The 10,925-nt window shown below is 37.2% G+C and overlaps 2 protein-coding genes across 2 annotated transcripts; one reads left to right on the top strand and one right to left on the bottom strand.

Annotated features, from left to right (window-relative positions):
* Positions 1 to 2,643: 2,643 nt before the first annotated feature.
* On the bottom strand, positions 2,644 to 3,557 carry LOC126719595 (uncharacterized). The gene is made up of 2 exons (XM_050422130.1): positions 3,249 to 3,557; positions 2,644 to 3,078 (listed from the first exon to the last, which is right to left on the bottom strand). Exons 1-2 carry the CDS (start codon positions 3,555 to 3,557, stop codon positions 2,644 to 2,646), a joined length of 744 nt encoding a protein of 247 aa, XP_050278087.1.
* A 2,280-nt stretch (positions 3,558 to 5,837) lies between these two features.
* On the top strand, positions 5,838 to 8,634 carry LOC126717964 (uncharacterized). Its single transcript, XM_050419967.1, has 2 exons — positions 5,838 to 6,296; positions 7,377 to 8,634. Exons 1-2 carry the CDS (start codon positions 5,960 to 5,962, stop codon positions 8,267 to 8,269), a joined length of 1,230 nt encoding a protein of 409 aa, XP_050275924.1. The 5' UTR covers positions 5,838 to 5,959; the 3' UTR covers positions 8,270 to 8,634.
* Positions 8,635 to 10,925: the final 2,291 nt, after the last annotated feature.

The following is a 10,925-nucleotide window of genomic DNA, read 5'->3' as shown; positions in this document are numbered from 1 at the left end:
TCACCCCACATGCATAACTCACACACTTAAGTTCCTACAACTCCCCTTGTAATTGCCATAAATGCTCAATGAGGTCTAATTGGAGTTAAGAATGAATTTCTTGGTCTCGAATACATTGACGGGTTTCAATGAACTCCATAAATTCATTTGTGTGCTGCTCTCGTGACAGTTGTATAGTAGGATTGTCATCAATTTGCTCATAATCTAATTCCACCACTTCATTTACATCTTGCTCATCCTCAACGATCATGATATGAAGAATTACGCATGCTTTCATGATGTCTTAGAGCGTTTCACTATAGAAAGATCTTGCAAGTCCACGCACAATTGCGAATCTTGCTTAAAGCACTCCAAATACACGCTCTACATCCTTTCTATTCGCCTCTTAAGCTTTTGCAAATAATTTTCTTTTTTGTCCTTGTGGAGATGGAATTGTTTTAATAAATGTTGATCACTTCGGATATATGCCATTGGCAAGGTAGTATCCCATTGTATACTCATGGCCATTGATTGAGTAATTAACTGTGGGAGCATGTCCTTGATTAAGCTCAAAAAATATAGGAGACCGTTCTAATACATTAATGTCATTATTTGACCTAGGTAACCCAAAAAATGCATGCCATATCCAAAGATCAAATGATGTCATTGCTTCCAAAACAATGGTTGGCTTATGAATTTGACTAGAGTACTGACCTTTCCATGCAGTCGGACAATTTTTCCATTTACAATGCATGTAATCAATGCTCCTTAGCATCCCTAGAAATCCACGTCTTTCCCCATTGGCTAAAAGTCTAGCAATGTCTTCGTTGTTTGGGGAACTTAAGTCTTTCTTGGAGAAAATATCAACCACCGCTTTAACAAATTTTTTCAGACTTTCTATTACAGTGGATTCTCCAATCCGCACATACTTATCCATAAAATCAGCTGCCATTCCATACGCAAGCATCCTAAGTACAACTGTTATCTTTTGAAAAGAAGATAAACCAAGCCTTTGGGCATTATCTCTTTTTTGGATAAAGTAAGGTTCATAAGTTTCTACCTTGGATTGAATACGAAGAAAAAGAGACTGACTCATCCGAAATCTCCTCCAAAATAAATTAGGAGGATATACTAGTGTGTCGGCAAAGTAATCGAGATAAAGTCTTTTATGGCCTGCCAAACGATCACGTTCGATATACCGACAATGTTTACGTTGTGATGTTGAACCCTTAAGAACTCACCTCATTATCTCATCCTCGTCTGAGTCGTCAAAAAGCAATTTGCAAAAAAGAGAGCGACCCATAAAGACAACCTGGAAGACAATAGTGTTAGGAAATTATCACTATTATTGCATAGCAAGCAAAGATTACATTATGGAAAGGGAACAAATAGATATATTATTTGATAAACAAAGCTTAAAATCTGTCAAAGCAAAAACCCCCCTAGTAAAGATTGATAAGAAATAAAGCATATAGTTCTCGATTATTTACATAATAAGGTTTGAAACACTTTTGCTACTTTAATCTTTGTAAGTTTTGAAACTCTTTTGCTACTTTAATCTAGATACAATGATAGATTTAGGAAAATGGAGCCTGCCAGCAACTTTTTTTCTCCCATCTAGGAGGACCAGGACTATGCCTTTATCCTAACATCTATGGTTAATTATCAATGTTAACTAAATAATTAATAGGTTGCACCTTAGGGTGCTAGTCTTTAATATTGGGCTCTGCACCGCAATGTTTCTTCATGAAATAGTGGCTTTATCAAGTACATAGTAATTATGAAATATCTACAGGTTCTTTCCCTTTCCAGTTGTGTCTCCAGCTTTGTCAATAACATAAAGGCTGGAGTTCGTCTATTGCTTGGCCAGGATGTGTTGTATTTCTTCTGTATACAATTTCATACAGTTTATGGGTCTGCTTGAACTATAGGTGAACTACTAGGGGAGTTTACTTAATTAGAAAATACTACATTCTTACAGACATATACTAGCTCAGCCTAGTTACGGAAGCAATTTATAGTATCTTAAACTCAATCTCAAAGTTTGAACACCACAATTTTAGCATACAATATAGACTTAAGATTTTCAAAATTTTATTGGAATTATTATACATTTCTTGACCTACTTCATGTGGGAAGTCCATTGAACTGCAAGTGAAGTTGCTTGCTATGACATGATACATTAAAAAGATAGACTAGAATTAAACATTTGTATGCAATAAACAATGATCCCCAGTTTCCCATCTCGTTAAGAAAGAGGTCAAGGGCTAAAGCATTTATTAAATGGCTAATATCTCTAGCTTTAATTCAAGTATTAAGCTCTTGTTCACAGTATAGTAAAGCCTAAATATTCATTCATGTACTAAAATATTAATCAAGAAATTGAAACCCTAGCAAAAATACATCATCAAACATAGAAAGGACATAAGTTTTTCATATAAGCAAAAATGATGTGATTATATAAGTGGCACAACCTATTGCCAATTGATTAAGTTGGTACAATACATCATCTACATGTTCCAAACCTGCGCTTAAAATAAGCTACTACCAAAATAAGGTTGAAACAAAATATCATCTACATATGCCAAACCCCAACCCTAAAATAATTTACTATCAAAATAAGGTTACAAGAAGACATCATCTCCTTGGGTCAAACCCAACTATTTACTCTAATTGTTGTCCTATAAGGATTTGATCCTTGAGATTTTCAAAATAAAGTCTTTCTTTGTCATTCATGCTGCTTGTATCCATGGTCATTATTCTTCCCTCCCTAATAGTTTCAAGACGAAGCCTTTCCTTTTCAATATCAACTCTTTGCGCATCCACTCGAATCCTATTCACTTTGATGCGAAGAGCCTCTTTGTCTTGTTCATGTGATTCCTGAATATATTGCAATTTTTTCGCCAAATAATCCTCAAAACTCTTATCACCATATGTTCTCTTTCGCTTAGCCTTTTTGGCTTTTTTGCCAATTGGTCTCTCTAGCACCATTGTGTCATCATCATTACTATCAACTTGATCAATTGAACTTGGAGTTTGAGGGAGCCCTTTTGATCTTTTCTTAGGCATACTCCACTTTGGTTGGTTCTTCAACACAACCTAACAATGGTCAAATGCAAAATCTGTATTTTTATCGATTGTTGGAGCTGGTGAAGCTTTATATAGATCCTTTGCATCTTTCAACTAATTTTTTTTTTTAAATAAAATAATTAGTGTCTTGAAACTATTCAAAAATTAATATTGTGACACCATTGCAATATAATTTATACTTTGTCCTCATCAGTCCCACCACTTTTATTTTGTGCTTCAATTTTAGCCATGAACCCAACAAACTTACTTGTCTCCCTATTAATATTTCCCCATAGAATTTGGAGGGAGGAAGCAGAACGTGTGGTTCCATAAGTATTGTTCTCGCAAAAGTATTGCCAAATTTTCTCCCAAAATTTTTCAACCCTTTGGTCAGTACCTTGCATGGCAGAGACAAGGAGGTTGTCCTCATCTACACTGAAGTTGCCACCACGTTTTGTTGGATTAGAGGTGACAATTTCAACTTCCGGACAAGACTCTTCGATGGGCATTGAAGTATTTTGAGACCCACTTAAAATGGTGCCACAAAATCAGAATCCATTTGTAAGATATTAGCATATTGTGTTATGTCTTCTCGTGTACCCATCCCTTTTAAATAGGGAACTTAAAATAGTTAGTTTATGAAGTCAATTAGAGCCAACTCACAAAGTCCAAGAGTTCAAGTATTTATGATAAGTGATTACTACAATTAGAAATACAAACTTAACCAAATCTACAAGAGTTCAGAGCCATCACAGATTATGATTGGTGGTAGCTTCTCATGTATAGCAACATCCTACAAAAAATGTTGACAACTCCTAATCAAAACAATATATGTTGACAGGTCCTAATCAATCTATTTCGATTATATATACAACAGTAATTTTTTGTTACAAAAATACTAGCCCTTTACATAGCCAAATATTAATAGAATACAGTAGCAAATATAACTCAAAATATACTTTGCATAATATATCTGCAAACACAGCCCATACATAGCCAACATGTACAAATAGAAATCAAATAAAATCATAGAGGTGAACACAACAAAAACCACTGATATAACCTTTGCATACAACATTTTAATTTGTTGAAGAAAAAATCAGTAAACAAGAACACCAATTATCTAATAAAATTGGGATTTTGATAAAATTGGGATTTTGGTAATTGAAGTTGAACTTGAGCAAACTTTCTGAAGATGCTAATTCGACAAAGAGCGAAAACCCCTCATGATGAAGCTGAATCCCACCTATGCAAACATCAACAGCAATTCTTTTATCAAAACCCAAACACAAACACAAGCTGAATCCCCCTTTTTCTTGTAGAAAGAGAAAAGAAACACAAACACTAAAACTCGAATACATGGATCAAAACCCACCTAGTAAATTGCTTTGATTTTGATTTTGGTTTGATTTGAGAGACCGACGGAGCTTCGTTTTGAGATTTTGCAAACAAAATCTTAATCCAAACCCACAAACCCTTGAGAATCTTGGTTTGAAGAGAGAGTGATGGAGTGAAAAGTTTAATGGGTATCTAGAGTGTTGGGTTTATGAGATGAGTGAATCGGTAAAGGAATTTAGAGATAGGTGGGTGAATCCGCATTTGGTAAAGGCTTAGTGACAGCGGCTTGGTGATTTGGAGAGAAAAGCGAGGCTTGGTGACAGTAGCTTGGTGATTCGGAGAGAAAGAGAGAAACAACGGCGAGAGAGAGAGCAAAACCCTGGTACTATAGCGAGAGAGAGAAGGGCTTGAACGAATTAAAATACACTATTTTCACTATAACATCATCGCACATTTAAGATGGTACTGTAGGACTATGCCAAAAAAATTTGGCCTTTACTAGTTTTAGCCATCCAATTGTTGAGCATGTTTTGGGCCTGAATACCAAACGTACCTTATATTTGGCATTTGGCATTTGGTAGGCCCAATGCTGATGCTTATAGGTTTGGAGTAGGAGCACCTTACTTTTGTGAAAAGGAGATGACCTATCCAAGTACAACACATGCCTACATTCGGGAGGGAATGTGCAGAATAACTGTTAATAGGGATTCAAAGTAGTAAGTTAGGCAACGTTTCAAAGTTTTAAGAAAAATAGCATCTCAAGTTTTAGAAACTCGAGATCCATATTAAAATCCGAGTTTTATAAACTCGCTTTGCGAGTGTTTGGCTGGACGATTTGGACTGAAAATGCCACGTAGATCTCGAGTCTTTAAGACTCGAGTTCCATGCAAAAAAATTTTCCCCTATAGTGGCGTTTTTTAAGTCCTATAGTGACGTTTTAAAGCCCTATAGCGGCGTTTTCCTGCAAATTTTTTTTATAAGTGTGATCACCCCATACCAGGTTAGGGAGCCTTATAGTGGCGTTTTTAAGCCTTATAGTGACGTTTTAAAACCCTATAGCGGCGTTTTCCTACAATTTTTTTTTTTTATAAGTGTGATTACCCCATGCCAAGTTCTGGAAGCCCTATAATGGCGTTTTTAAGCCCTATAGTGACGTTTTAAAGCCCTATAGCGGCATTTTTCTGCAATTTATAGAAATCGGGTCTTTAAAACTCAATTTCCACGTGAATTTTTTTCCACATCAGACCCATCCGCTTACAAATCGAGACTTAAAAACTTGAGTTTAAGACACTCGAGATGCTAGTTTTCAGCATTGTTTTGAAACGTGACAACTAACTAAATTTTTTGATATTTATTGTTATTTGGAAAGGGTGTACCTACATTCGGTTGGATTAGGTGTGGTGTGGGCCTAACAAATTTTAAATAATTTCTTTATTCATTTGTTCACTATTTTCTTTTCTTTTCTTTTCCACCGAGGCGAGGATGTTTGGGTAACCTTGAAAGAAAGAGTCTCTCTGGGCCTAACAAGAAGGGGAAGGGTTAGGGTTTGAGAGAAGAGAAAAAAGTAGTGATAATGGAATCGAGGTCGAGCATATGCATAAACGAAAGGGTTGGTGAGGATGAGCTTCGAGCTATTCTGGGTAAGGTGGAGAGCGATCAGGATAAGGAGGCTTTCGGATTGGTTTGTAAGAAATGGCTTTACTTACAGAGCACTGAGAGGAAGAGACTCGCTGCACGTGCTGGCCCTCACATGCTTCGCAAGATGGCTGCCAGGTTCTCTAAGCTTCTCCAACTCGACCTTGCTCAGTCTGTTTCCAGGTCCTTTTATCCTGGTGTTACTGATTCCGATCTCTCTGTTATTGCCCATGGCTTTACCTGTCTCACACTCCTCTCTCTTCACAATTGCAAAGGTATGCTTGACTGCAATTCATGATTTTACTTTTGGAGACAACTTTACAAATCATAATTCGATGCTTTCAATAACGTCATGATGTTCATATTACTTGCTTGTAGCTATTAAGTGCAAGCAGAATTATTTAGAGCTATACTATTGTGTGTTTTTTTTTATTAAATTAAGGGTGGAGTTCTATGATTTGATTTGGAACATTTTAACAACTTGTGTTGAAATATTCCTATAACCTCTCCTACTGTTTTTCTGGTTGGGCTTGAAGTTCCAAACTTACAATTGATGTCACTAGCCAAACAACCGCAACAACAAAGCTTTACCTATCAAAAAAAAAAAAAAAAAAAAACCCGCAATAACAAAGCTTTAGTCCCATGGTCAGCAATGGATGATGGATCCACAACAAATTAGTTAGGGGTATTTGTAGCGGACGCCCCAATGAGTTTCTCTATTGGATCCATTCATAATAGAGTGATTAAATTTTACAGTGGCAATCAGCCTACCACAACCCCCCTCCCTCCTTTTCCTAGGCTAGGGCCCGGCAGTGAACAAATATGTGACACGAAGCACAGGCACATGCAGCGTTAAATAACTTTGAGCTTCAATTAAATAATTTATTGATATGCTAGGCATAAAATGCTATTCTGTTTGATTTGTATTAGAAGAGATCCATGTCTTTCAATTAAGAATATTGCTTTTTTTTTTTTGGTTAATTGAGTATGGAGGGAAACTTGCATCATACTAAATGATTTTAGGATTATGAATGTTCATATGGTTTGGTCGTGGTAGGTTAAATGGCCTCTGGGTGAAAAAACGAAATTCTTGTGGTTTGGTGGTTCTAATTGCTGATGGAAGTGAACCAGCTCATTGTATCTGATATAGAATTCTGCGTTTTAATCTACAAATATACTTTACTAACATGCCATTTCATCTGGGGTTAATCTCCTTTGTTTTTCTTTGAATATATTCACTTGATGGAAATGGTCTCTTAACATTTAACTTTGGGCTTATTTTCTTCTTAAGCTTGATTCAACATGCTTAATAGGCTTTTCTTTGTTTTTTTTTTTTTTTTTTTTTTTTTTTACAGGAATTACGGACGTTGGCATGATAGAAATTGGGCGTGGTCTTTCTTCACTACAATGCTTGGATGTATCCTATTGCAGGAAGCTAACTGACAAGGGATTGTCAGCTGTTGCTGTGGGCTGTTGTGACCTACGAAGCCTACATATTGCTGGCTGTAGATTTGTTACAGACAAAGTATTACAATCTCTATCCCAAAATTGTCACAATCTAGAAGAGTTGGGACTGCAAGGATGCAACAGTATAACTGATTCTGGACTCACAGATCTTGTAAATGGGTGTCGACGTATCAAGTTTTTGGACATCAATAAATGCAGCAATGTTGGAGACAGTGGGGTGTCAAGTGTTTCTGAGGCCTGTTCATCTTCTCTTAAGACTCTCAAGTTGTTGGATTGCTACAGAATTGGGGACAAGTCCATATTATCCTTGGCCCAATTCTGTAAAAATCTTGAGACTCTTATTGTAGGTGGCTGCCGGGACATCTCTGATGAGTCTATAAAATCACTTGCTGCTGCTTGTAAAAATAGTCTGAAGAACTTGCGGATGGATTGGTGTTTGAATATCACCAACTCTTCATTAAGCTGTGTCCTCACTCAGTGCAGAAACCTAGAGGCTGTAGACATTGGGTGCTGTGAGGAGGTGACAGATGCTGCTTTCCAGGGTTTAGGCACCAGGGAAATTGAGTTGAATTTGAAGGTTTTGAAGGTTAGTAACTGTCCAAAGATCACGGTGATGGGGATAGGTGTGCTTTTGGACAATTGCAACTCTCTGGAATACCTGGATGTGAGGTCATGCCCACATATTACCAAGGCGGGTTGTGACGAGGCTGGATTGCAGTTTCCTCCATGCTGTAAAGTGAACTTTGCAGGGAGTTTATCTGAGCCTGATGTGTTGCTTTAAGACCCTTGAATTAAACAGTTATGCATTCTGGCAAATTTTCTTCCCTTTCAAGCTCTCACACAGAAAATTCTACCTCTGAAAGCCTGACAGGTTACTGGTTTACTGCAACTGGCGAGGGCTAATCATGGTGTCAGTCTTGTTCACTGCTGTTTAATGTCTGGGTTTTGGACGAATTGTTGGGCTTGTACATTTATGATTTATCACTCAGAATATACATGAATATGTTGCATGTACATTGTCTTTCGGTTCCTTTCTTCTGCTATATTTTATTTGTTTATTTTTTGGGTTGTGAAATATTGTTGTAATTTGTCCCCTGCTCTGGATTTGGATCTTTGCCCAATAACATAATTCTGCACCTATAGCAATCAATTTCTCATATTTCATGCCCCGCATAGATTATTATTCATTGTTCATTGACACGCAGGGAATTGGATGTATGAAGGGAACTGGGTTGTGGGTTTTTGCCAAATAATATTATTTTTAAATAATATTTTTTGTAAAATAGTATTTTTTTGGAAATAATTTGAAATTAGTCTATTCATGAAATTTTTTAATTGGTTTTTATTTTTTAGTTAGTTACACACTCACTCAATGGGTCTTGAACCTCACCAGCCTCCAGTTGAGCTTGAGCTAGCTAGAGCTCATTGACTAAATGGGTTTCTTTCTATTAAATGCCCATTCCTAAATGCTGTTTTTCTGCTCCTCCAAGTATAGACTTTCTAACTGTTGCTTCTCCACACAATCTTTGTTTACCAAAATTCTAGCCCTTTCCATATTCTCCCCCACCACAATTTCACCCATGTCCTCAGTTCTGCTGTGCGTCTAGTTGAAGACTACTCTCGCACTGCTGTCAACGTATAACCTTGTTTACTCTCTTTTCTCATTCTTTCTGTGACCCGTGAGCGGTGAGTCTGATCATTTTTTTTCCTTGCAATTTCTCGGCATCTTCTTTTGTAAATTGCTCTCTTAAATAGATAAATTTGCATACAAGTGAAAGGAACTTTATAGTACTCCCACTCATTTATTCACATTTGTTTGTGTCAATGTACATTGAGATGAGTATACTGAACTTGTAGTATACTCATATTACTTGTACTTCACCCATACTGATCCTCTTAGACAGCAAGCTATATGTCCGAAGAACTAGATGTCCTTCACAAAAATCACACTTGGGATATGGTTGATTTGCTTCCTGGTCAGTCCTTAGTAGATTGTAGGTGGGTTTACAAGATTAAGATCAAGGCTGATGGATCTGTTGAATGATATAAGGCTCGCCTAGTTGTCAAAGGCATTGATTATGAGGAAACATTTGCTCCGGTTGCTCGCCTTACATCTGTCAAATGTCTCATTGCTATGGCCGCCGTTCGTTGTTGGCCTCTTTAACAGATGGATGTGAAAAATGCTTTCCTCAATGGAGACCTCCAAGAAGAAGTGTACATGCAACCACCCCCTGGTTATACTCATTCAGGCTGTCAAGTTTGTCACCTTCGCCATGCTCTTTATGGCCTCAAGTAGGCTCCTCGGGTTTGGTTTGAAACGTTTAGCTTAGTTGTTACTTAGCAGGGTTTCACTTTGAGTTCTCATGACACTGCTCTCTTCGTCTGAAGATCCTCTGCTGGTATCACTCTTATTCTTCTTTATGTTGTTGACATGATTATTACTAGAGATGATTTTGCAGGTATCCGCTTTCTTTAGCACTTCCTTAGTTAGCATTTTGAGATAAAAGATCTGGGCACTCTTAGCTATTTTCTTGGGCTTGAGGTTACCTCATCCTCTGATGGATACTGATTAATCCAAAAAATAACGGCTTTGTCATTCAATAATGGACGAACTCGAGACATGTTACGCATTTATAGTGAGCATTTATGACAAGGAGTAACGGACGGAGCAACGGGAAAGAAGACGTTACACAAGTCAAAGCACCAGTTTGTAATGCCGCAGCCGTTAGAAATGAGAATGAATCTAGAGATCTGTTGCTTATTAAAGGTAGAGATGGATATAAAGTCAGAAAGGAGGCAGAGATGGCTATAATGTTAGAAAGTAATAGCACTAAAAGGTACACACACAATTCTCACCCTAAAAACTACACCTAAGTTGAATTCTCTTGCAATACTTTTCAACTAAATCTCATTCTAACTTAATCATCGAAGGGTGTTTGGAAAACACCACATCGGTGTATTACTTTTTCTCTATTTTAGATTTGTTGTAGTTTCACCCTTGGACGAAACCATTTCCATCGTCCATCGTCCATCCACATAGATGAAGATCTCAATTGTTAATTTTCTGCATCATTAGTTTGGCATCGTCTGTGGGGAACGTTTGCAAAGCCATACAATTTCTCGAATTGACAAAAGAGATCTCCATAGTGTGAGATGGACCCTGAGCAAGTTGCACAATAGATTGAGGCTTTCACAGAGAGTATAGCAGAATTGATGCGCTATAATGGAGAACTGCGAAAAGCAACTAAGACCTAAAGTGGATATGAGTAGTCTGAGAGGATGGAAGGAAATAGTAACAGGAGAACAAGAGCTTCAGAAGAAAATTCATCTAGGATGGAAGGTGAACTTCATAGCATGAGGAGAGAGATGGAAAAACTTAGGAGGATTGTAAAAGAAAAAGATGTGGAGAACCTGGATATAATGATCTGAAGCACAGA

This window comes from Quercus robur, chromosome 3 (assembly GCF_932294415.1).
Source record: "Quercus robur chromosome 3, dhQueRobu3.1, whole genome shotgun sequence".
Lineage (NCBI taxonomy): Eukaryota > Viridiplantae > Streptophyta > Magnoliopsida > Fagales > Fagaceae > Quercus > Quercus robur.
The sequence above is the reverse complement of the archived record's forward strand: the minus strand, read 5'-3'. Positions and strand labels throughout refer to the sequence as shown.

What these genes read in the sequence shown, in the direction of transcription:
- LOC126719595 (XM_050422130.1), bottom strand. Translation starts at nt 3,557, where the DNA reads ATGCCCATCGAAGAGTCTTGTCCGGAAGTTGAAATTGTCACCTCTAAT. An exon ending in GTGGGACTGATGAGGACAAA is followed by an intron (nt 3,079 to 3,248) that starts GTATAAATTATA and finishes GACCATTGTTAG; the next exon opens with GTTGTGTTGAAGAACCAACC.
- LOC126717964 (XM_050419967.1), top strand. Translation starts at nt 5,960, where the DNA reads ATGGAATCGAGGTCGAGCATATGCATAAACGAAAGGGTTGGTGAGGAT. An exon ending in CTCTCTTCACAATTGCAAAG is followed by an intron (nt 6,297 to 7,376) that starts GTATGCTTGACT and finishes TTTTTTTTACAG; the next exon opens with GAATTACGGACGTTGGCATG.